Here is a 24,549-nt window from a genome sequence, read left to right as displayed (position 1 = left end):
GATGTTGAAAAAAAAGTCTGTTGATTAACGCTGTTCGTTATTCAGCTATATAGTAGTCAAGACAAGCCGTTCCGTACGTGTTGCTTGCACGAAGAACGGAAACCCAACATTGGCTTAGCTGTGTCGCAACGTGTTCGGTGGCCGGAGCCGACAAAGACGACTGTCCGAACCCCGTTTTCTCAAAAACTGTTCGTAACCAGCTGGCACGTTGACGACCACCGTGCAGGAAACGAAGACCGAGGAGATGGCGAGCTCAGTGGGGAACGTGGCTGACAGCACAGGTTAGTGGCTCCAGTGTGGAAAAATGACGAGTGATCGTGGGAAGCCATGAAGACAACTACGACCCGGGTTTTCCAATAGAAACAGAAAACATTACACACAATTCCTCAGTTTATTGCGTTATGTAACGTTATGTCCGAATTTGGGCCCATTTTGCGCCAATGTCAATACTAGACCGATTGAACGCCATGTTAGTGTTAGCATGCTCTGAAAGTCGCAGTTAGCATTAGCCTTGTTTGAAACGACGTAGGGCGTAATCTGAAAATCGCACAATTTTGTTAACGCACTGGTATGATTCGCTGTCGTATAATCTTCTCAAAAACGTCTAAGCCATGTCGTAGCTTGCCAGTTAACACGTATTTTCAATAAAACAACGTCATAATTCTAATCATGTCGCTTTAACGGTACTGGTACTGGTAATGGTACTCGGAGCAACACCAATCGCGTTTATTATTATTTTATACGGGCTGAATTTTGTTTTTGATTGCTCCAATCCATGTAAGATTAGTGTCGTGTCTTAAATTCAACCCACAAATCTTTTTTCATTCCTGAAACTAGGGATAAAAATACATTGAATAATTTAATGATTCAGAATAGTACATAGTTTGATTTTGTGTCATACGAAATTCACAGACCTTGCACATAATTAACTATAGACTGTTACAAAATAATAAAAAAAATAGGCATAAAGTTGCGAGCAGTTTGTCCAATACTGTCCAATGAAAGGGTTATTAATAGTTAATGCAGTGTCCATAAACTGGCAGTAAATTGTGAAGACTATCCATATTGATGGGCTAAAAGCAGACAATTTGTCACTTAAGTATTAAATTATTTGTCCGTTATTATAGTACAGGTAATTCGTTGTTCATTGTGCATTCGTTGTGCAGGTACACATTTAATAATTAAGGCTTGAATGAATATGGACAGAATTGCTAACAGGAAGTTGATAAAAAAAAACACCTCAAATTCAAACCTCAATGTCAGCAACTGAAAGTGTGAAACCCCCCCTTTATTGTATGTTTCTTTGTTTTCCCCCATTTTATCATTGCAATACTCATGCTAAGTTTCATCAAGGCCATTGCCCATGTTTTCTGTTGAGTTTAAATCATTTCATTCAATGCAGTGGTCTCATCTTTTTCCATTTCATTTTTATTTGCCTGCCTTATTTTCTTCCATCACATCTAACATGTTGTTTCCCCCCTCCTTGGGCTGTGTTGGTGCTCCAGAACCGACAAAACGTATGCTTTCCTTCCAAGGGTTGGCTGAGCTGGCACACCGGGAATATCAGTCAGGGGACTTTGAGGCAGCAGAGCGCCACTGCATGCAGCTTTGGCGCCAGGAGCCTGATAACACAGGCGTGCTGCTGCTCTTGTCCTCCATCCATTTCCAGTGTCGAAGACTTGACAGGTGAGGTGTGGGGGGGCTAGACTCAATGCACACCATGCACATAATGTGACGGTGCGGAGGGGAATGATGGGTCCACTACGACTTTCAATGCACACGACTGGTGTTGGGATTGTAATTCGTCAGTCATCCTCTTCATTGGAAATCCTGTTGATCAGTCAAATATGGTTTTGCTTTTCTCCTCTTGGTGAATGTAATTTTTCTGGTTGTGATAATGTTGCTTTATAGGTTTCATGGTGATGGTCTTGGGGTCTTACAAGTTGTAGGTTTAAGATGATTGTACATTCCATTCTTCTGTGTTTACAATGTCAGAAGTGTATTACAACTTAATTTTCGTGTGTTCATTCTGTTTTAAAATTACCCATACATTCTAGACTCTCAAACTTTTAAAGTTGTTGAAATATGTGTTGTAATCGAACATTTTATGGAGAATATTGGAATTTTAGTTGTGGTGACCAAACAGGATTCTTTCTCATTGTGTGGCACTGTCTGTTCAGCTACTCACTCCTTCCAAGATTTTAATCTGTCCGTTCCAATTGTGACTCCACAGGTCTGCTCACTTCAGTACCTTGGCCATCAAACAGAACCCAATGTTGGCTGAGGCCTACTCCAACCTGGGGAATGTGTACAAGGAACGAGGACAACTGCAGGAGGCCATCGAACATTATCGCCATGCTCTGAGACTGAAGCCAGACTTCATAGATGGATACATTAACTTGGCAGCAGCTCTGGTGGCTGCAGGGGATATGGAGGGAGCGGTGCAGGCCTATGTGTCTGCTTTACAGTATAACCCTGTAAGTAACATGCCCTATGGTGAAACTACATTGCAAAAGCATTGGTCTGCAGCCTACTGTCGCAGAATGGTAATGGTTGCTGTTTCTTTCCTAGGATCTTTATTGCGTACGGAGCGACTTAGGCAACTTACTTAAAGCACTTGGACGTTTGGAAGAGGCTAAGGTATGTTATAGTGGGTTGGCATTTTAGCAGATGTGTGATCTGTTTTTTCTTGTAGGCAACTGGACCTCTGGTTTTATCTGTTTTTTTCCCTCGCCTTTTTTTGGTTTTGTTTGTTATAGTTTAGTCCCACCTTACTAAAACCATAGATATTACCTTCTTTTTGACATCTTGTATGTCATATGAATCCCAGAAAAAGTAGCCTCAAAGCAGCAGTGAGCTTCACGTTCCTAACTTACCAAAACCTTTTTGACATTTTGGGCTAAAATGAGTCAAAACATTTTCAAGGTAACCACCTTTTGTATTTTATTTTTTAAGATTAATTATTGAAAAGAAACATCCTGTATGATGCTTTTAAAAATGCACTTTATTCATATATATTTTTTTCATAGTAAACATCTTATATTTATCATATTTATCACCACCCCATACCACTCTTTACATTTGCTTTACTTTGACCTTTTACCAGAGCGCCCCCCCCCCCCTTCATCAGGAACAAAGGCTGAAGTTTTAAGATTTGAAACAGCTTATCGCTAATTGATACAATTCATGTATTTTCATAGTTGATTTTGGAGGGAAAATGCTGGCTCGGTCTGTGAAGAATATATGAACTGATGAGACGCTAGTTTATCTTTGCATTGCAAAAGATAAGATGGTTTCTAACCTAACCACTATTCTCCAGTATTATCCAGCTGACTGTTCTGAGTACAGCTGATGCCACATGTTTTTCCCCCATAGTGTTAAAGCGTCTATTTGGTCACTTAGAGAAACTTGATTCCATATTTTGATGATTGTTATTATATATTGCAGGAGGGCTCCCTGGGTTGGGTAAAATCTGGAGATGTGGATTTGTCCCAGTGGTTACAGGCCATCTTATTTTGCGTTAGAGGGGGGTTAAGGAGTGGGGAGGAGCATCAGTGGGTGACCAGCTCCCTGGCTCTGTCGCTCCACCCTCCGCGCGCTTGCTTAGGACTGGTGGAGTGTGCGCGATCAGAGCTGTTTTCCTGACATTTCTGCATCTGCAACATGTGCAAGAAGAGCACCGCATCAGTGCTTTTAATGCACTTCTTTGTTGTTTTTGTCTTTTTACTCTTGATGTCCAGTCGGCTGCCTACTGTAAAACAATGTGTTGTAACACAGGAAAATCTACAAGGTCCTTAAAGTTGCCCAAGTGGTGTCAGGCAGACAGCTCCCATTCTCTACTCTACTGCCTGCGTCAGATGCTGGGTTAGAAAGACAGGCATGCGCAGCAACAGCGATGACTTTTTTATTTCAGAGCTGTGGAGGCCTCTAGATACAAACCATTAAACCACAGACTTTTCTCCCACCCCCATTGGCCAGGATTCAAGAAAGCAGGCCAGGATAAAGAAAAACAAAGTTCTTAATCATTTCCTGAAAATGCGGGAAAGAAATAAAGGAAAAGCAATGATTAATACTTCTTCTATTTTCCTTCAAATATGTAATATTATTCCCCAAGAAATGGGATCAGTTCATTTTGGCAAGATCAAGCCAGTAACTGCCCTCCTGTAGCGTATCTTGAAAATGAAATTGATAAACTCTATTATACTGATAAACTGAACACAATCGGAGCCTTTCTTCCCTCCCTGCTACCTTCAAAGCATTTTTTGTTTCTTTTAAAATGTAACATTTATTGCATGAATGAAATCTAAGATTAGCCTGTTGTGTTTGTTGTGATTTGGAAGAACCCGTTTTTTCCATATTTTAAGAAGAATGTCCTGTTAAAAAAAATGTACTAAACGATCTTGTTTCTGATTTTGTCTCTTTTGGTTTTTCCACGACTGATATTGTTATTTAGAAGGTTTCAGGTGGGTGACACTATTCCTGCGTAGGTGCCCCGGCGGAAAGGAACACTAGGGCAGCCTCAGTCTTCTCCTCTTCTTCCAGCCAGCCGCGGCCACCACTCTGACAAAGTCCAAAAATATGGTAACGGGTTTGTAACTGCCAACAAAAGAAAAACCACCTCACTTCATGCTTGAGCTCCTCTGTCTGTGGCGTCTTTGAAGAGCAAAAGAAAAAAAGTAACAAAAGAATTTACAGTAAGCATTTCTTAAATATGCTTATACTAATTACCGAATTCTTTACTGAGTAAAAAGAAACTTGGATTTGGAAGCAATAATCGTGAAAAGCAAGTAAGAACCCTCTAACTCTTACATGTTGGTAATTTTTCCAGTTTTGTTGTATTTTTTCCTTTTTTATTTGGAGTTGCAGCGCTCTGATGATGCAGATAGTGCGCTGTGAGTCTGCAGTAGCGCAGGGGCTGCGCAGCGATACCTTCCAAGCGACCATAAAGGTGGAACGCGCATGCATGCGCTCCCAACCCCATTCCCTTGGGCCAGTTGGTTGAGGACGTTGAGGACCTCTCCCCACTATTAACCAGCCTCGCTCCCATATATGCCCCTGAATCTCACTATTGGCTTTTTATATGATACATACATATATATTTAACTTGCTAAGTGAAATATTTCTTAAGTCATCATAGTTGAGCCACTGCCCTACTTTCCCCTATTGTTCTGAGAACCTGGGCGTGAGTGTGCCAGTCTGGTGTGGCAGTTGTTCTGCCAGGGGGTGTTGGTCTGCAGCTGTCAGACCTGGCCATTCAGCGAGCGCAGCAGCAAGATAATGATCTTTGCCAGGAGCAAGGTCATGCGAGCGTTCTGTGGCGCATTGTGGTGGTGCTGATGGCGACACACACACCTGCGCGCCTGCGTGGAATTGTTGCGCATGCATTACAGGGACCATCACCTACACACACGGTCCAGCATCCCAGGTTGTGAGATATCTTGTCCACATAGTTCTGTACAATGTCCGTGGAGTAGAATGTCTAAAGCTCTCATTTGGACAGGTGAAAAAAAAAATAAAGCTCTCATTTGGGCTGCTTCTGTTTTTCAGGATAAGTTACTGGGTCAAAGAGCCACTGTGTTTGGTGAGAATGAGGTCATAACTGCAAGATGAGGGCGTACGTGTGGGTGTTGGTTGGATCTGCGCAGCGTAGGAAAAAAGCAATGCAGCTTAGCGCGGCAGACTGGTGCGCATGCAAGCCCATGCTGCAGACTCACTTTTTGCTATGATGGAGAATAGTCGCTAATTTTGCTTTCCCTGCCCTTTTTGTTTTTTTCTTACTTTTATTCTCAATCTTCTTTTGTTTTTATTTTACATTCCCTTATCTTTCCCTTCTGCGTACTATACCTCTCCCTTCCTGCCTATTCTCCTCTTTCCTGTTTTTTTTTAATTGCAAACTTGTTGAAGGCTTGTTACCTGAAAGCCATTGAGACCCAACCCAACTTTGCTGTGGCTTGGAGCAACCTGGGTTGTGTGTTCAACGCCCAGGGAGAGATATGGTTGGCCATACACCATTTTGAAAAGGTCAGTTGCCTAAATCTCTTCAAACACTTAAAGTCACACATTTCAATCTGTTTGTGTCTGTGATTTCAAACTTTGCTTGTAATTTTAGGCAGTGACTCTGGACCCAAATTTTCTTGATGCATACATCAATCTAGGAAATGTTTTGAAGGAAGCCCGCATCTTTGATAGGTGAGTTCAGGCTCCGCAGTCCTATCTGTGCGTTCATGTGCAATCTTGTAATTGATCCTTTACACTTTATATTTTCTTACACAGTAATTGATCATTTTTAGCATTCAGTCACAGGTGGATCTGACACACATCTTTATTTTCAGAGCTGTTGCCGGATACTTGAGAGCACTGAGCCTCAGTCCCAACCATGCCGTTGTCCATGGAAACCTGGCATGTGTCTACTACGAGCAGGGTCTCATAGACCTGGCTATTGACACCTACCGCCGTGCTATTGAGCTGCAGCCCCACTTTCCTGATGCATACTGCAATTTGGCAAATGCCCTTAAGGAGAAGGGCAATGTAAGCAGAGCGAGCATGTGCTCCCTGTCCAGAGTGTCACGTGTTGGGTCATAAACAACCAACTTAAACTAAAATGCTCAAATCTTTCCCAGGTGTCGGAAGCCGAAGAGTGCTACAACACAGCCTTAAGATTGTGTCCTACGCATGCAGACTCTCTTAACAATTTGGCCAATATAAAACGTGAACAGGGCAACATTGAGGATGCTGTCCAGCTGTACAGGAAAGCCCTGGAGGTTAGTACAGAGATGACTTTTCTCTCAAGGCCATCACTGACGTTTGTATTTACGTCAATGTCTTTTGCACCAGGTGTTCCCGGAGTTCGCTGCAGCTCATTCTAACCTGGCTAGTGTTCTGCAGCAGCAGGGAAAACTGCAGGAGGCCCTCATGCACTACAAGGAGGCCATCAGGTGTGTGAACTTCACAGTATGCTCATGGTCGTCTATGAGATCTAGGTAGCTATATGTATTCACACAGAATATATAGATCGCGGTGGTGAAAGTGAACCTGCAATACTGGACAGGGCAGGAGGATTGAGCTGCCTCCGTTTCCTTTGTTTACTGGGTGTGGAGGTGGATGGCTCACGACCAGTAATGTCATATCTAGGGTAAATGTAGTATAATGAAAACAAGTAACGTTGTTGAAGAGGGATTTGGCCAACAAGTAACGTTTCCCGCTGCATTTTGATGCCAAGGATATCCTTTCTATTAGTCCATCCAGCATCTGCTTCTACAATACTGACTCTGTTTTTACTCTTCTGTGGTCATTCTACCTCTGTGATTCATAACGCTGTGAAGCTGCTGCTGCAGGACTTGCCGACTCTGCCTTCTGTTCTGAGCACAGAGACCATATCTGGCACCTCACAATGCACCAATCGCTATCGGCCTGTACATATAAACACATTACCGAACCCGTCAAAAATATGAAATAATTAGTTCACATATTTTTTTCAGGAAAAGCTACACTTTCATTCTGTGCCCCTCTAAACGCACTGTAGACATTTTTTTTTTTTTTTTACAGCTTTTAATCAATAAAATATGTTAATAATACATAGTTAACCTTTAAGTAAAGTGGCGTGCTGACATGGCAATAATCTGCAGCAGTTGAGTTTTGCCATTTGTTTTTAGAATCAGTCCCACGTTTGCGGATGCCTACTCCAACATGGGTAACACACTGAAGGAAATGCAGGATGTACAAGGAGCACTTCAGTGCTACACACGTGCCATCCAGATCAACCCTGCCTTTGCTGACGCTCACAGCAATTTGGCCTCAATTCACAAGGTAGGATCAATTCTTTTACTTGGACATTTGTGCTTTGAGTGAGTGCTAGAAATGCAGTTATCACCCACACCCGGTCACTTGTATATCAAGAAACAAACGTACATGAGTAGTTTGTAAATGGAAACAGAATTTTTCCATTGTATTGTAATGTCTGCTGTCACTGCCAGGATTCTGGAAATATCCCAGAGGCCATTGCCTCTTACCGCACAGCCTTGAAACTCAAGCCTGACTTCCCTGATGCATACTGTAACTTGGCACACTGCTTGCAGGTTAGCATGTTTTCTATAATGCCTGTGTTTATGTGCAGTATTTACTCTTGCCAATAATGATCTGAATGTGAAATACCTGTTGATTTGGCACGTTTTTTTTCTCCTGTGATTTCTCCCACTCCTCCAGATTGTGTGCGATTGGACAGATTATGATGAGCGGATGAAGAAGCTTGTGAGCATTGTGGCTGACCAGCTGGACAAGAACCGCTTGCCTTCAGTACACCCCCACCACAGTATGCTGTATCCACTGTCTCATGCCTTCCGCAAGGCCATTGCCGAACGCCATGGAAACCTTTGTCTGGACAAGGTACACGCACTAAACAAAGCAAGTAACCTTTAATTTGTTTTGGGAGGAGGGGGGTGGTGTAAGGTGACTGCAGGGATTTGCAGGGTAAGAGATGGGTGAGACCCTGGATATTCTGCTGTTGCTGGAGGGACTGCATGGCTGAGTATGTGGCATAAGTTGGATTATGAGTAAAAACAAATGTCTTGTAGCTTGTACCCACTATGATTGGTGCTGCTGTATGTTGTTGTTTACATCTGTGTGTATTCAACAGATCAATGCACTGCACAAACCTGCGTTCGAGCATCCTAAGGATTTAAAGGGCAGCAATGGACGTCTGCGTATTGGTTACGTCAGCTCAGACTTTGGCAACCACCCAACTTCCCACCTGATGCAGTCCATTCCTGGAATGCACAATCCTGAGAAATTTGAGGTGGGTTGTTGCCAATTTCTCCACTGTGAGACTACTAAAGGTTTATCTATCTTATCTTGCAAATAACCAACATGGAAGACATTTATTGGACAGTGTGTATATTGCAAATTTAACTGGAGTTTCTTTTTGTTTTTATCAGGTGTTCTGCTATGCACTTAGCCCTGATGATAGCACCAACTTCCGTGTGAAAGTAGTAGCAGAGGCTCACCATTTCACAGATCTCTCACAAGTAATGTTTTATTCCTTTATTAGTTATTTACTAATTTACTCCACTGACCATGTCTACAGGGTTGTTGTGGTTAAATGAAATAAAAAGATAAGACTGGTTGTGTTGGATATCACCAGGTGTGATGGCAGTATTTAATGTGACAGTCCAAAACATTACGCTCATCTCCAGCGTTTGCCTTCATTTTCATCTCACCTTGAAAAGTTCATGACATCCTTAATGTTTTGATTCCGTTAGCTACCTGTTTTCTGCCTCTTTAGATTCCTTGCAATGGAAAGGCAGCTGATCGCATTCACCAGGATGGAATCAACATTCTGGTCAACATGAATGGATACACTAAGGGAGCCAGAAATGAGTTGTTTGCTCTCCGCCCTGCTCCTATTCAGGTAAGTTCTGCATAGGACTTCTGACAGGAGCAGATGACATATATTCAGGCTGTTTGCCCTCACATATGTGTTTCTGCTCTGGCATTAGGCGATGTGGCTGGGTTATCCAGGAACCAGTGGTGCTCCCTTCATGGACTACATCATATCTGACAAAGAGACATCGCCTATAGAATTAGCTGAGCAGTATTCTGAGAAACTTGCCTACATGCCCAATACTTTTTTCATTGGTGATCATGCCAACATGTTCCCTCACCTCAAGGTTTGTCCTTCTTCATTTATCATAACAAAATTACTGTTGAAGGCCAAGGTGTAATTTGAACCTTTTACATAAGGTGTAATTTGTTCTCCCGCCCACAGAAAAAGGCAGTGATTGATTTCAAATCCAATGGACATATCTTTGACAACCGCATTGTTCTCAATGGAATTGATCTGAAGGCCTTCTTGGACAGTCTGCCAGATGTCAAAGTGATAAAGGTGTGTGACATCTGAATGAATCAATTGGTTGTTAATTTGCATGATTCACAATGTTATGACTTGAGTCTGAACTCTGTATTTCAATGACATTGTTGATTCCTGAGTAAAGATAACATAAATATCATACATTGTCATTTTAATGCGAGACTCACGGTTCAGGGTGTGGGTGTGACTAACATTCATTTTGAACTTCGTTTGTTGACCAGATGAAATGTGACAGCAACCAGGAAGCTGTTGGCGATGCCAATGGAGCTCTGTCCATGCCTGTAATCCCCATGAACACAGCAGCAGAAGCAATCATCAACATGATCAACCAAGGCCAAATCCAGGTCACAATTAATAACTTCACTGTCAGCAACGGCCTGGCCACCACACAGGTATGCACCATTTGATTTCACCTGCTTTGGAAATGCAAATCGGAAGCAGTAGTATAGTTTGTCATTGTTTCTACTCACTGTAGATCAACAACAAAGCTGCCACAGGGGAGGAGATGCCTACGAACAATTGTTGTGACAACCCGCTCCCAGTATGGTCTCCCAGAGGACTCTATTGTCTACTGCAACTTCAACCAGCTCTACAAGATCGACCCGCCCACCCTCCAGATGTGGGCCAACGTGAGTTGAACGGAATAAGTCGCAGCTGCTTTTTGTTCTGTGTGTGTCTAAACTATCTGAATCTCCCTCTTTCCTGCAGATCCTTAAACGTGGTGCCCAACAGCGTCTTATGGCTTCTACTTTCCCGTCCCGGGTGGGCGAGCCCAACATCCAGCAGTACGCGCAGAACATGGGGCTCCCTGGCTCTCGCATCATCTTCTCTCCTGTGGCCCCAAAAAGAGGAGCATGTGAGGAGGGGGCAGCTGGCTGATGTGTGCCTGGACACCCCTCTTTGCAATGGTCACACCACAGGCATGGATGTTCTCTGGGCGGGAACACCCATGGTGACCTATGCCAGGTAAGACACTGTCGTTTTACCCAATGTCCTGCAGATGTTCTGTTGGTGTAAATAGGCTTCTTCTTTAACCTGTGAACTCTCCTCAAGGTGAAACCCTTGCCTCCCGTGTGGCCGCCTCACAACTCAACTGTCTGGGATGTCCTGAGCTAATAGCCCACAGCCGCCAGGATTATGAGGACATAGCGGTCAAACTAGGCTCTGACATGGAGTAGTAAGTGTAAATTTATCCGACTTCTTTGAGAAAACACTATTTTCTGTTGATTTTACCCATCTTCGCCCTCTCTTGCAGCCTGAAAATGATTCGATCTCGAGTTTGGAAGCAGAGAATCTGCAGTCCTCTTTTCAACACAAAGCAGTACACAATGGACCTGGAGAGGCTTTATCTGAAGATGTGGGAGCACTATAGCAGCGGCATCAAGCCGGAACACCTCCTCAAAGTCCATGCAGTAGAAGCCAGTGAGAATGCCTGAACTGGAAGCACTCTGACTTCTCCCTTATGTCTCACCCATGTCCACCCATCTTTTTTAAACTGCATCAGCACCCTCGCTTGAACGATCAGTCCAGCCCTCTTCCCTGAATGATTTGGTCCCACACACTCATTTTCACAGGAACCTGAAGATGTGCACAGTCGTCCCTCATTACATACACCGTTACATAACACATTGTGTTTCCTGAGCCAGATAGAGCCTGAGGCTTCCATGCAGTTTGTCTAAGACTCTTGTCCTCAACATCCGTGTATTCGGTGAGCATGAAAGGATTGTGAGCGTCCTGATGCACCTTCAGTACGTGGATTACTGGATTTTCCTTTCCTGCTTGTATGTGTACCAGATGAACTGCTGCAGCTTTTGGAGAGAATGGCCAGCCGTCATTATTTGGTGGTTTATTTATAAATGCATTAAGGATGTAGGACAGTGTTGCACCGTTCATCGTAATTTCGGTTTAGTTTCATCAGCTTTAAAATGAAATTGTAACACAGACTTAAACCGCTCGTTAGTTTTTCTTAAGCAGTTATACCTGACTGCAATGAATAGATGTGCAAGATTTGAGGAATAGATAAGGTTTTGTTCCCCTCACCAATTGCCAACTTATATTCGTCATCGATCAAGGAAGTGCTCACTTGCTGTTGTCTTGCCTTGATGTCACTGCTTCTGAAGACGACTGGACAAAGAAGCTTTAAGTCCTTGGAAAGGGTCTAAATTCAGTCAAGCAGTAAGAGAAAGACAAATTCCTCTTTTTTTAAAATCCCTTAAAAAGGAATGGCCTAGGTAAGTATTTTCTAATCAGTTGTGGGTTTTGTATTGTCTGTTACTGTATCCTGTTTGAGGCCCTGTATCTCTGAATAAAAGAATAAAACCAGTGTCACATTTTGTAATGTGATTGACTTCATCCTAAAAAGCAAGATGTTTTACATAAGGTTTGTTTACAGAAAGGATTGTGTTAAACATAATCATTCATGGAACTTATGTTTTGAACCCGGTGGTGTGGACGTATTTTTTTTTTTTAATGTAGCGGTCTACACGCAGTGTCCGTAATGTGCAAAATAATGTTCCAGCTTTGCCGTTCACAATATTTTTCCCTCATTAACTTATTTTGTTCATCTGGTGTATTATGTAGCACATGTATAAAGTGCTATGTATTAGCAATAGTCAATTTTCACATTGAGAGGCTCAGAGTGTAAACTGGTCAGACGGTTCAATGAGCGGATTACTGAGGCACCATTTAAACCGCGCTCCTATTGGTCGAGTGTCCTCATGACAACTTCCGCTAACTGTTGCACAGCTTTTGAATTTGGCTTCAATTGCACGTTAAATATTAATAGTATAATTGCAAACAACAAAAGGCTACATTGCGTTCAGGCGTTTAGGTAATTTCATCTCTATATTTCACATTTGTTAAGAGTTGACAACTCCAGTGACACATGCGTACTGAAACTCGGAGACATTTAACAAATTGTGCTATTGCTAACAATCGTACATCTGTTAGCGCTTTGCTAACGCTAACTTTGGAGACTTGTATGTTGCTCGTCGTTTAAGTACATACGCTAATCTTTTATGTTTCTAGGCTCTCAGAAGACTCTGAACTTGAACTTTAAGGACTAATGTTAAATCTCCCATGCTGGTTTGTGTGTCCACAGATCGGATAATATGGACGATGATACCAGTAGATTATTTCACAGAGTAGCCAAGAAGATGGGCTGGACTGAAAACGGTGGACTTGACAAAGCAGAACAGAAGGTTTGTTTCCGAAATGAACACAAACTAACAAACAGGATGAGTGTCAGCTTTTGATATGTGTTTGTTTGTAGCTTCTAAATGCAATAGGAAGAGCCGCCATGCTGCTACAAGTGGTCATCGTCCGATGGCTCAGCCAGACTCACCTCTTCTGCTCACCACTGATGATGAAGACGACCCAGACAAGGAGAACAAGGTCTGTCGGGCCGAGACATACAGGACAAGGCTGTCCAGTCCAGTGATGATGACGACTTTGACCAGTGTGAGCTCTCTCTCTGTGTGTGTGTGTGTGTGTGTGTGTGTGTGAGTGAGTGTGAGAAAATAGTCAGTAACGATGAATCGGGTTTCATAAGCACACCTGGTATCTTCACTCTCCATTCTTTAGTTCTTGTGGAACGGGCCACTCCGAAGGCTAGACCTCCCCCACTGAAATCATACAGCACTGGAAAGAAGGACCGGTATGAACTTTCTTCACAAAGCAATATCAGTTTCAAGGTTAACAGCAGTTTAACTCAACTTCCATAAATTCTTTCTCTCTCTCTTTAGCTCAAATATTGTGTTAGTGAGCTCAGATGATGATGATGGACATTTTGAAAACTGTAAGTGAACTTTTTCTCCTGAGAAAGTTGCCAAAATCTCTCCTACTTTTCCTAATATGCACTGTCCCAAGCTGGTGAAATACCATTTTGTTTTTAGCTTGCCAATAAAGAAGTTTGAAAAATTGTAATAAATGATGTATTTGAAAGATTAAGTGAAAATACATAAATCTGCTTTTGCTTAAGTTTTGCAGCGGGTGAAAACCCCAAAGCCGAGCCAAGGAAAATATCAGAGAGTGGCAGTGAAGACAGGTGAGATCTTGAATTTTTCCTCTAATGAAATTATCGCCCCCTAGTTCAATTGATTGTTGTATTTATTCCACAGCTTAAAAACTTCATAGTGGGTGATTACTCATCAGACGAGGACTTCGTTGAGACGAAACCCTCCTCCAAAGGTAATCTGATTGATCTAATCCTAATAATGTTAAAGACCTAATAATGTCTTGTAGTAAAACTGATTTTGTTACTGCTTTTTAAGTTTCTACAGCACCTAAGAAAGGAAGTACTCTCAGCAGCTCATCATCCTCTCAGGAGGCCACTGTCTCGCTCTGACTCCCCTGTGTTTGTTAGTGACAGCGAGGATAATGATGATGATAATATTGTGGTCAAGAGCACTTGGAGGACTCGTCACTCAAAGCCCAAGACTTTTCCTAAGTCTAACAAGAACAGCAATGTGCCATGGTGACCAAGAGGACACGTCTCCGTCACTGTTTTTGCCTCCTCTCTCTACTCTTCCTCTTCTGCCGTCCCACCAAACCACAGACCTCTCACAGACCTCTCACAGACGTACATGCTCTGCTCCGTCTGTGCTGGACGACTCAGCATCTTCTGAAGACGAGTGTCACATCCCTCCTGGAGAGACTTAAGAACAAGCTTGCATCCACTTCATCCTCACCTCAAAACATCACTGGTAACGGCATCCCCTGGCTCTCTATACTGGGCTTTACACCTAACGATTTTCACAGTCACAGAATAAAAACTCAAAGTCAGAGGGAAATCTTGGCAGTTTTTACTGGAGTGGCGGCGAGCTCCCCGTCATCTCGATCGTTTAGTGTAAGATGGTAATCTCAGAATGTCCTTTTCCTAGACTCGGCCTTGCGACAATATCAAACATGTTTGATATAATGCAAGTCTTTTGGTCTTGTGGTTACATAACACCATTTCAGGGTGGCTACATGCAGAACAGAGACCGGCAGTATACGATTGCTGATGTACTGATTCACTGTGGATGGATTTACACACTGAACAGGAGTCCTGAGTGACCTTTAAACTGACAGAGGGCAATGTCAAACTCAAATTTTAAAATATGTTGAACACGTCTTTGTACCAACCACATTTTTGAAACCAAACCTAAAGCCAACAACCAAAAAACGAGCTCAAACAAAACCGGAATGTAGTTGTAGTCTTGTAAATAGTGACCTTGTGAGATGATAGTTTCCAGGGGTCTTCCAAATCTTGTCTTCTGATGTATAGGTAGCATTAGTTGTAGCTGTTGCTTTTCCGACTGCTTATGAGGCTCACTGGTTCTGGAATCCAGTCAGCAGGAAGGACCCTCCTGTGTCAGTTCCACCATCAAAAGATCCAACAACACCCAGGTCTAAATTACCAAGGGAAGGTCCTGTACATGCCACCACCACCTTGAAAACCCATGGTCAGTCAGACTGAACCCAGACATGGCCTGTCAGCAGGTGTGTATATTTCTCCTGATCCTTCTTATAGAACAGATGCTCCACCAGATTTAATAATCAGTGGCATGTCGTCAATGTCCCGTTCTGACCTGTTTCTGTTGTGGCCCACCTAGGGTTGCTTTGTGTAAAACCCCAGGTTGCTTCTTGCAGTCCCTCTCAAATCCTGGCCCGAGCTATGGCCGCAATTTTAAGCACAACAAGGAAGAACTCACCAGCAAACTCTACCAGCTGTACAATACGAGCGTATTTGACTCAAAGGTATTTGGCGTCTTTCCTGAGTTTAGTTTTCTTGGTTCTGCAGCCCTCTTCACAAAGCACATTTAGTGAACACACTGTAATTTCCCCTCATTTCATTATTTAAACAACTCCAGGTTTTCAATAAATCTGCGCCTGGAACAATGATAATAAACAACAAACAGTCCCACTGACTGACTGATTTGAAAATCAGCAACTCACAAACAAATTCCAGTCAGAGACCCATCCTGCTTCTGCTCTTGACAGAATGTCGTTCATCTGTGACTGACTGATTTGTCATCATGTCAAATGTCTTCTGTCTTTCTGGCGTGACAGCTCCCTGCTAATATGTCTGTGACTTGGAATAAGAAGATGCGCAAAACAGCCGGCTACTGTGTCACGGGGCAGGAGCGAGGCGGAGGGAGCCGTTACGCTCGCATTGAGCTCTCAGAGAAAGTCTGCGATTCTGCAGGTAATAACGTCTGTTTGCTCAATGTTTTTGAAGACTTTGATGAAGGTCTCTTCATCATATTGAGTTATGCTGTCTCACCAGATCGTCTCAGGGATACGCTGATTCATGAGATGTGCCACGCAGCAACTTGGCTGATTAATAGTGTCAGAGATGGTCACGGGAACTTCTGGAAGCTGTACGCTCACAAGGCCAAGCTTATGCATCCTGAACTACCGATGGTCACTCGTTGCCATAGCTACAAACATCAATTACAAATACCAGTACCAGTGCTCCCGCTGTCAAAACACGTACGTTACACTTATTAAAGCTACAAATTATTCTTTATTTCTCACCATGGGTTCACAGAAGTGTTTCTTCTTCAGGATTGGCCGCCATTCCAAGTCCCTGGACACACAAAGGTTTGCGTGTGCGCTGTGCATGGTCGACTGGAGCTTGCTCAACGCCGTCAAAGGCACGTGCTCCTACTCCGTTCGCTAGCTTCGTCAAAGAGCATTACGGGACCGTTCGCCAGGAGCTCGCAGGACAAAGTCATGCAGAAGTGATGCGCAAACTTAGTGCAGACTTTGCCTCCAAGACCAAACTCAGTCAGAGCTGAGATCCCGCCTGACGGCTGAAACCGAAAATCCACCAGAGAGCAGCTGTGATGAGTAGTAATAAATATACTTCAATAGTGTTATGTGTAAATTGTGTAAATTATGTTCCGACGTGATTGTGCCACCTCATGTAGTTTAATACAGTATCTCACTCTGGATCATCGTTTTTTTTGACTATTTTTAACCAACTGTGAATAAAGTTGAAATCATGTAACATCTAGGTAGGTGTCGCTCAGATTCCTCTTGTCTCATCCACATCCAGTAAGTCATCCTCAGGATGGCTCTGCTAACGTCAACCCTTTACTGAACACAAACCTGTAGTAGGGAGGAGACAAGAGACAATAAAGATGAGGTGAAAAATAACTGCTGTCCACCTGCTTGATGTGGTTTAAACTACACATTATAAAAGAAGTCACTGCAGTTGTAGTCAGCTCCAATCAGTAGAAACCACTGTATCTTTAACTGTAAAATCAAAACTGCATTTCAGGTTCATACAATCTAATATTGTGTATTAAAAAGTAGAAAGTTTAACTTGTGTCAGTTTCCAAACAGATGAGCATTGGATAGAAAGTTCAAATGTTCTTATTGTCGACTGATTCCAAATCCTATGTCCATCTTAATTTCTGTGAAGGTTCTTCTGGTGTTTCTCCTTCATGGTGACTTACTGAGATGAACTGTAGAGACTTGATCTTGTCTGGTTTGTTGACAGTAGTTTTGTGAATCTACTTGTCTGGGGACGTCATCACTGTGGACACTTGTCTCTCTCTGACATTCAACCACCTCAGAATACCCTATCTGTAACCCCCTGAAACATGTATAGCATAACTGGAATAGTTTTGAAGGTTGAGTCAGTGTCTGAGGTTCGAACCACATTGCTGTTGACCATTAAAATCATTTTTAATATAGGATTTTTTAAAATCATATTTATAATAACATTTATATTAAGTTTCTATTTATAGTATAGTTATACACAAAAATAATATTTTGATATATGATTTAATATGAATTTCCCACAGATTAATAAAGTATAGTTGTGTATGACATGGTGCAGGAGAATAACATCTAGTTCTATGTCGTCCCTCCTGACTGCCAGAGGGCGGTGCTTAAGCACTGGATACATCTCCGTCAATAAAGTATAGTTGTGTATCACAAATGGTGCAGGAGAATAGCATCTAGTTTTTATGCACGCTGACAAAGTGAAATGGACCAATAATTGCTTCAAGATATTTAATTCATACCGTATATGGACATAGACAGACAAACTCATCAATTTAAATATAAAACATTCAGAAAGAGAGAGCAGGACGTAAACACAGAAGAGAGAATACTCAGCTGACAAACAGCAATTGTAGATGTTGAGGAAGGTGAAGGTGTGCAGGTCTGAGAGGCTGGTCTGCTTCCCTGAATCTATGTGGGATGATCGTCCCCTTGAAGAGGCACGAGCCCACAGGCAGTCTGCACTGGAAACACAAAATACTGCAGAACCTCACAGTTCTCATGTTTTGTTGCCTGACAACGGGTTTTGCAGGCGTACCTTTATTCACATGACATTTGGGCATAAAATTTACACAATTATAGAATGTCATTTAATTCCAACGTCACCGATGAATCTGTTCTTTATCTGTGTCTGATCTTTATTATCCAACAAATGGAAGTGAATATTTGTACAAGGCACTGTACAAAACACTCAACAATATCAAATGATGCATCAAAATGTGTCACTGCTGTGAGCCAGGCACAGTTTCTTCACGAATCCAAGTACACAAGGCTTCTCTATGATATGAGGGTGTTTTTTCCTTCACTGCGTTGGTCTGTCATCCACGAGGAGGACAATGTGTTTCTAAAACCGTCAATGTGATTTGTATGTTACAACACAGGCATGAGAAACTTTTAAACCCAAGATGGGAACCTGATCACTGAGCTGTTACTCATCTCCTTGTGCCATTGTGTCATTGCACGTCCCTCAGTACAGACAGGTTTTTTTTCATAATTCGTAAGAACTCCTGCTGGTTCACCTCTCCATCTCCATCTCTATCAGCTTCATCAATCATTTCCTGAAGAAAGACGCAGCAAAGAGGAAAACACCAATGAAGCACCAGCGTTGCCAGGTGTACAATAATTATCGTCTAGTCTGGAGAGTGTATGATGAATAAACTTGCTGTAGGACCGTTTGCCCATTCTGGGATGGTTGGACCAGGTGACCGAAGCAGTTACCGCCTCATTATGTCATCGGTCATGTGGATGTTACGATGTTAAGTGCATCAAAGCAGCTTTGAAGGAGTGGTTGTGGTTGTGTCACTAGTCGCAACACAAACGTCGACACAAAGACTCGACACATGTTCACAAATATCTTCCTGAAACTAGACACATGTTTCGAGGCCTCGATACAGAAGGAAGAATCACGGTAGTTATTTCGCTTCAGAGGTTCATGATAATTTTGAGTCTCTGGTACTATCATCCTACATGTCCCACCTGGCAACATTGTGAACTGAGGCTGTCAGCCTCTTTGCAAACTTCCTATTCTCACTTTGCAGCACTTTACGAGATGTATATGTGTGATTACCTGCAGTTCTTCATCTGTGAGGTTCTCTCCGAGCTCTTTTAGCGACTCTCTTCAGATTCTTGAATGAGATCTTTCCTGTCTCGTCGTCATCAAACAGGCGGAAAGCTTTGAGGATCTCCTCTTTGGAATCCTTCTCCGCTCCTGAATCAGGTAAAATGACATGTTGACAGCATGTATCCTCATAGAAACAGGCCTCTCATAGAGTAAAATCATACATTTAATTCAAATTGCACGTAGTGCTACAGGTAAAACACATTTAAAGAGCAACAGGTTCATTACAAAGTGATGAAAGCAGGAGATCTGGATCTAATGGATTCCCAGTAACTCAGATATGTACCATTTTCTGTGTCATGACACCAAGGAAGTCAGAGAAGGAGATCTTCCCTGTCCCATCCTTGTCTACTTCCCCAATCATCTTCTTGATCTCCTCCTTCTTGGGTTCGAAGCCCAGAGCTCTCATCGCCACCTGCAGCCCAGAGAACAATGCTCAGCTGTCTGCCTCTTCCCTCCTCCGGCCGCCTTTTGAGGCCCGTTTTACCTTCAGCTCCTTCACGTCGATGTATCCGGACCCGTCGGTGTCGAAGAGCTCGAACGCCTCCCTGATCTCCTGCTTCTGTTCCTCCGTGAGCTCCGGCTTGGGGCTCGTCTTCTTGCGGGGGGGCGGCACCGGCCCCGGCAGGGATGGTCTCTTTCCACTGGTCGCCTGGTGGGATCACAACCACCATCATCAGCCACCACCATCACCATCAGCCTCCTTCAACGACATGAGACAAGTCAGAACCCACAAACTCCCGCTCACCATCAGGGTCCCTGGAAACAAGGAGCCGTTGGTCTGACGTCCTGTCCGTGTGTTTGTTTTCCACGCGGTTAGGAGCCCGAGAGGCAGATTTCCTGAGATGCTTTTAGTCTTACATGAGCATGAGCCGTTTGATAGCAACACAGACTTGTAATTCTCCCAAAATGTGCGGTTATTTCGCAGGCAACGTCAGTTGAAGGGGAGCAGACGGTAACGATTCAAGCGTACATCGTGCACAGGTTTCTCAACAGCAGCAGCTGTCACGGAGATAAGTTCGCTTGATTTGTTTACCCTTTGTGCACGATTACATACGCATCGTGACAAAGGTCGGTGTGGCGCTAAGGTAGCGCACAACGGAGTAAAAAATCGAAACGCACCAGTCGAGCAGAGAGCTGATTGGTCTATTGACGTAAATCGGCGCTACGGATATTTAATTTATACGGGGTTTGGGTAATTTTATAATTAGAGCATAAAATCTTGGAGCAATACGTGTTTTATTAATAGATCTACAAAATATTTAACTCTAAATCCATTGGTTCGCTGTAGTTCTGGAAGCACCTTCTAGTTTCACCAATGTCAGTTCATTTCATAATACATCTGGTCAACACTCAAGTTCTCCCCTGAAAAGAAAAACTTTTTTTCAAATTATTATCACATTATTTCAAATGTTTCCTATTACTTGACACCGGTGTTTATTATTATCATTATTATTATTATTATTATTATAACAACTATAATAATATATACCTATTACGGGTAAATATAACTAACCACACCTACGTATATCGTTTAACATTCCCTTGGCACTAATGAGAACATGTTCCCGATGTTCGAGTGACTCTGAATCCAAAGAACGCTTGACAACGGAGGTGGGCGGGCTCACAATGACCCTCTGATTGGTCCAAATTGTGGCGTTCTTTGACGTCCTCTATACCCGATTGGCCGATTTGTCAACGTCACCTCACTTTTGGCCAATCGGAGCTCAGAGCTCTCTCAGCTGATCCGACGAGTTAAAGGTTTGCTGTGCGCGGTTTAGTTAACTGTAGGTGATGGTGATCCACAGCTCTGCGAGTTTCTGACTTTGTAGTTTAATTTTGTTATAAAAATATAATCGTGTTTACGTTCTTTCCCTGCAATACGTCATCGTTGTCTGCCAGGTGTTCAATTGACTTATAATGGCCACGCGTGTTCGACCCGGTGAGTGGTGCACACACAAAGTCATTTATTTTTCTTTCCTGTCTTCACAATCTCGGCTTGTGTGTCTTACAGAGCAGCAAACGCTGTGCTGTCATCGGAGGATCAGGTTTCCTGGGCAGACACCTTGTGGAGAAGCTTCTGGATGGAGGTTACACAGTTACTGTGTTCGACATCCGCCAGAGTTACGAGCTTCCGGGGGTCTCCTTCCACCAGGGAGACCTGTGCGACAGACAGGTCAGGAACCGGGGGAGCACTCCTTTCACATTCAGTCACCGAGGAATTGTCACTTATTCTCATCAAGTCCAGTCAGAGTTTATTTGTATCAGTTCACAACACACTTACCTCACAACACGTATCAAACTTACTCACAGAAACCCAACATCCATGTGAGCACATGTGGCAGAGGAAAGGAAAACGTTAGGCTATATGTGGATGGCCTTCTGCCTCGACCAGTTTGTAAAACAAACTACTGAACAGTGACTTTTCTCAGGACTGACTGTTGAATGATTTTTTTGCACAGCGAGCATCTGGTCCATTAGGATCAGGGTTGTGAAGGTTTCTCTGCATGGCAGAAGGACGGATGGAACTTCTGATGAAATTTCAAATTAAAACGTAAAAACAGCTTTGACAGTTACTTGCGATCTATTTGCAAACCACCCATTCAGACTCACATTGACACTTGCTGGTAGAAGCTGTCATACAAAATGCTCTGCTCCTAACATGCACACACACACACACACACACACACACACACACACTGATAGAGCATCAGAAGCAATTTGGGGTTTTCAGTGTCTTGTTCCAGGACACATGGGCTCAGGAGGGGCAAGGTGGAACTTACTGACCTGCTGGTCTCTCTGTGACATTTCAGGCTCTGCTGCCAGCTCTGAAGGACGTGTCCCTGGTCTTCCACTGTGCCTCCCCAGCACCGGCCAGCGATGACCGCAGGCTCTTTGAGAGGGTCACATTCAAGGCACCCGCACTGTTCTTCAGGCTTGCATGGATGTGGGCGTGAAGGTGAGACTCTGAGAGGGAAGCACAGGCTGTACTTTTCTTTTTCTTTTGTTTCTTTGAGGTCATTTAAGTGTTTTTTTTTTTGCCAGAAACTGGTCCTGACCAGCAGTGCTAGCGTGGTGTTTGAGGGCACAGACATTAAGAATGGGAGAGAGGACTTACCATATGCAGGAAGCCCATCGACTATTACACAGAGACCAAGATCAAGCAAGAGAAGGTCAGACCGGGACGTTAAAACCATCTGATAAATGAAAATCCCATCATCCACCAGGATAAAAGTGCAGATCGCTGAGTACTTCATTTCCTCTTGTGGTTTTTAAGTTGGTCCTTGAGGCCTGTGACAAGCAGAGCGGTTTCCTCACGGTTGCCATTCGTCCACACGGCATCTTTGGACCTCGGGACCCACAGCTGGTTCCCATCCTGGTGGACACAGCACGCAGGGGCAAGATGAAGTTCGTATTGGGTGAGCATTTCATGTGAAAGAAACTGATTCACATTTTCATCATTGATAAGTTTGAAGTCCCTCAGCAGCTTAACCACAGCTCACCTGTGAGGTTCAGGTTCCAAATAACATTAGACCTCTGAGTTCGTACCCCTGAGGAATGTAGGTGCTGCATGAGTTGTGCGCTAAAATTTCATCACAACAGCCGTTCTGTACTAGTTCTTAGTTGATAAACTCATATTACGTGGTAGTTCCATGTAACACTACACAGTTAATACAGGTGATATTGCTGCTTTTGGTTGGACCGAGTTACAGGTCAGATATCTGGAGACAACTTCCTGTCCACAGACGATATGGAAAACAGAGAAGTGACACAACCAGACAGAACATTCTTTGTGTCTGCTTGTCTTATAGTGACGGCACCAACCTGGTGGATTTCACATTTGTGGAGAACGTAGTACACGGACACATCCTGGCTGCTGAGCACCTGAGGCCAGACTCACCCCATATGTGGGAAAGTAAGTATCTTCAGTAACATTTTCTGCAGCTGTTGTGTTTGTCCTTGCACTGGATTTTTGTATATGTGAATATCTCCTAATGGACTTCATTCAAGATGACAAACACTGTGTGTTTCTTTCAGTCTGTATCAAACGCCACAGATTAGTGGATTCTTCTCTTTCTCTCTGATGGTGTGTATTCAGATATTCTAGAAGGCATCATCTGATGATGCCGTCGCTCTGTGTAATGTAGCAGCACTGTTCCGTTTTTCCTGGGAGAGCTCCAGAACCTCCTGATGCAGAAACAATTCACAGCTTGTCATTTAATGTGTCAATAAAACATGCAGTAGGTTCTTAAAGACTGCAGCCGCTTACGATATCTACATCTGTTTGTTTTTCCAGCCTTATCACATCACTAATGATGAGCCTGTGCGGTTTTGGGACTTCATGTCACAAGTGTTGGTAGGTCTGGGATATGCCGCTCCGCGCTATCACCTCCCCTATACACTTGTGTACGGACTGGCTCTGCTCCTCTGGCTGCTGGCCCTGGTGCTGCGCCTCTAGTGTCATTCAAACCCACTTTTACGCCTATGAGAGTGGCTCTAGCCGGGACTCACCACTACTACAGCTGTGATTGTGCCAAGCAGGACATGGGCTATAAGCCCCTTGTCAGTCTGAAGGAGGGTATCGCACGCACGGTGCAGAGTTATCCTCATCTCAAGCAAAGTGCTTGATGCTCCAAAGACATGAAAGTTTTGTACTTCTCAGAAAACAATGTTCCATTTTCACCAGCAGATTGCAGCAGACACCGCACAGCAGAGTGACGGCATGTTTTCAATAATTTACGGTTCATGTCAGTGTACATGTACTAATCATGTTGTGGTTTTCACACAGATTGACTTAAAACATTCGACAGTGATTGGACCCCCCCCAATAATAAAAATAAATAAATAAATAAATAATGGAAGTAATGAGTAGATTCACATGGCAGGAACAAAACTGTCTAATTTGAAGCAACAAGGCGGGGCAACAGTGTTTTCAGCTCAGTGGCAGCATTTGTTCCTTGTATCAACAAAGCTTGTGATCACACCGGATTTCCAAACCATAGACCTGTAATTCTGATATGAACCACATGCAGCACATGAATCGGATACTTGTCACCTACAATCACCAGTAAAAAGGCTCTTAGCCCTTATAGGAATCCATCCCAGGAGAGTGAAGAGTGAAGTGAATAATCTGCTGCCCAGTATGGTTCAATATGTGAGTGTGAAGAGTCTGAGATTTAATAGTACATTCAATTCATCTTTTTGTTTGTATTAGATATTGAATTGTTTGATGATCTATCTATCAACACTGTTTGCAGTGTTGGGGGAGTAACTAGTTACACGTAACAGTGTA

The 24,549-nt window shown here is 43.2% G+C and overlaps 4 protein-coding genes across 4 annotated transcripts; 3 read left to right on the top strand and 1 right to left on the bottom strand.

Moving 5' to 3' along the window:
• Nucleotides 1–244: 244 nt before the first annotated feature.
• LOC144738700 (UDP-N-acetylglucosamine--peptide N-acetylglucosaminyltransferase 110 kDa subunit-like) lies at nucleotides 245–11,298 on the top strand. Its single transcript, XM_078621691.1, is given in 25 exon segments — nucleotides 245–281; nucleotides 1,506–1,686; nucleotides 2,234–2,477; nucleotides 2,572–2,640; nucleotides 5,905–6,021; nucleotides 6,110–6,189; nucleotides 6,333–6,528; nucleotides 6,621–6,761; nucleotides 6,835–6,935; nucleotides 7,653–7,806; nucleotides 7,974–8,075; nucleotides 8,203–8,382; nucleotides 8,633–8,791; nucleotides 8,931–9,020; nucleotides 9,278–9,403; nucleotides 9,492–9,662; nucleotides 9,761–9,877; nucleotides 10,084–10,254; nucleotides 10,338–10,373; nucleotides 10,375–10,491; nucleotides 10,571–10,705; nucleotides 10,707–10,820; nucleotides 10,822–10,828; nucleotides 10,916–11,039; nucleotides 11,118–11,298. Coding segments are annotated over 25 exon segments (3,150 nt in total).
• Nucleotides 11,299–12,972: 1,674 nt separating this feature from the next.
• LOC144738701 (germ cell nuclear acidic protein-like) lies at nucleotides 12,973–16,644 on the top strand. Its single transcript, XM_078621692.1, is given in 8 exon segments — nucleotides 12,973–13,062; nucleotides 13,134–13,255; nucleotides 15,457–15,601; nucleotides 15,914–16,049; nucleotides 16,131–16,291; nucleotides 16,293–16,336; nucleotides 16,412–16,510; nucleotides 16,512–16,644. Coding segments are annotated over 8 exon segments (930 nt in total).
• A 1,947-nt stretch (nucleotides 16,645–18,591) lies between these two features.
• Nucleotides 18,592–21,145, bottom strand: LOC144738703 (uncharacterized). Its single transcript, XM_078621695.1, is given in 7 exon segments — nucleotides 18,592–18,696; nucleotides 19,206–19,244; nucleotides 19,246–19,344; nucleotides 19,543–19,671; nucleotides 19,744–19,908; nucleotides 20,230–20,293; nucleotides 21,141–21,145. Coding segments are annotated over 7 exon segments (606 nt in total).
• Nucleotides 21,146–21,176: 31 nt separating this feature from the next.
• LOC144738702 (sterol-4-alpha-carboxylate 3-dehydrogenase, decarboxylating-like) lies at nucleotides 21,177–23,885 on the top strand. The gene is given in 11 exon segments (XM_078621693.1): nucleotides 21,177–21,202; nucleotides 21,276–21,432; nucleotides 22,070–22,160; nucleotides 22,163–22,215; nucleotides 22,302–22,377; nucleotides 22,380–22,429; nucleotides 22,534–22,688; nucleotides 23,069–23,156; nucleotides 23,158–23,172; nucleotides 23,554–23,704; nucleotides 23,707–23,885. Coding segments are annotated over 11 exon segments (1,041 nt in total).
• The last annotated feature ends 664 nt before the right edge of the window (nucleotides 23,886–24,549 follow it).

This window comes from Lampetra planeri, unplaced genomic scaffold, assembly GCF_965212315.1.
Source record: "Lampetra planeri unplaced genomic scaffold, kcLamPlan1.2.h2 scaffold_1132, whole genome shotgun sequence".
Taxonomy (NCBI): Eukaryota; Metazoa; Chordata; class Hyperoartia; order Petromyzontiformes; family Petromyzontidae; genus Lampetra; species Lampetra planeri.
The sequence above is the reverse complement of the archived record's forward strand: the minus strand, read 5'-3'. Positions and strand labels throughout refer to the sequence as shown.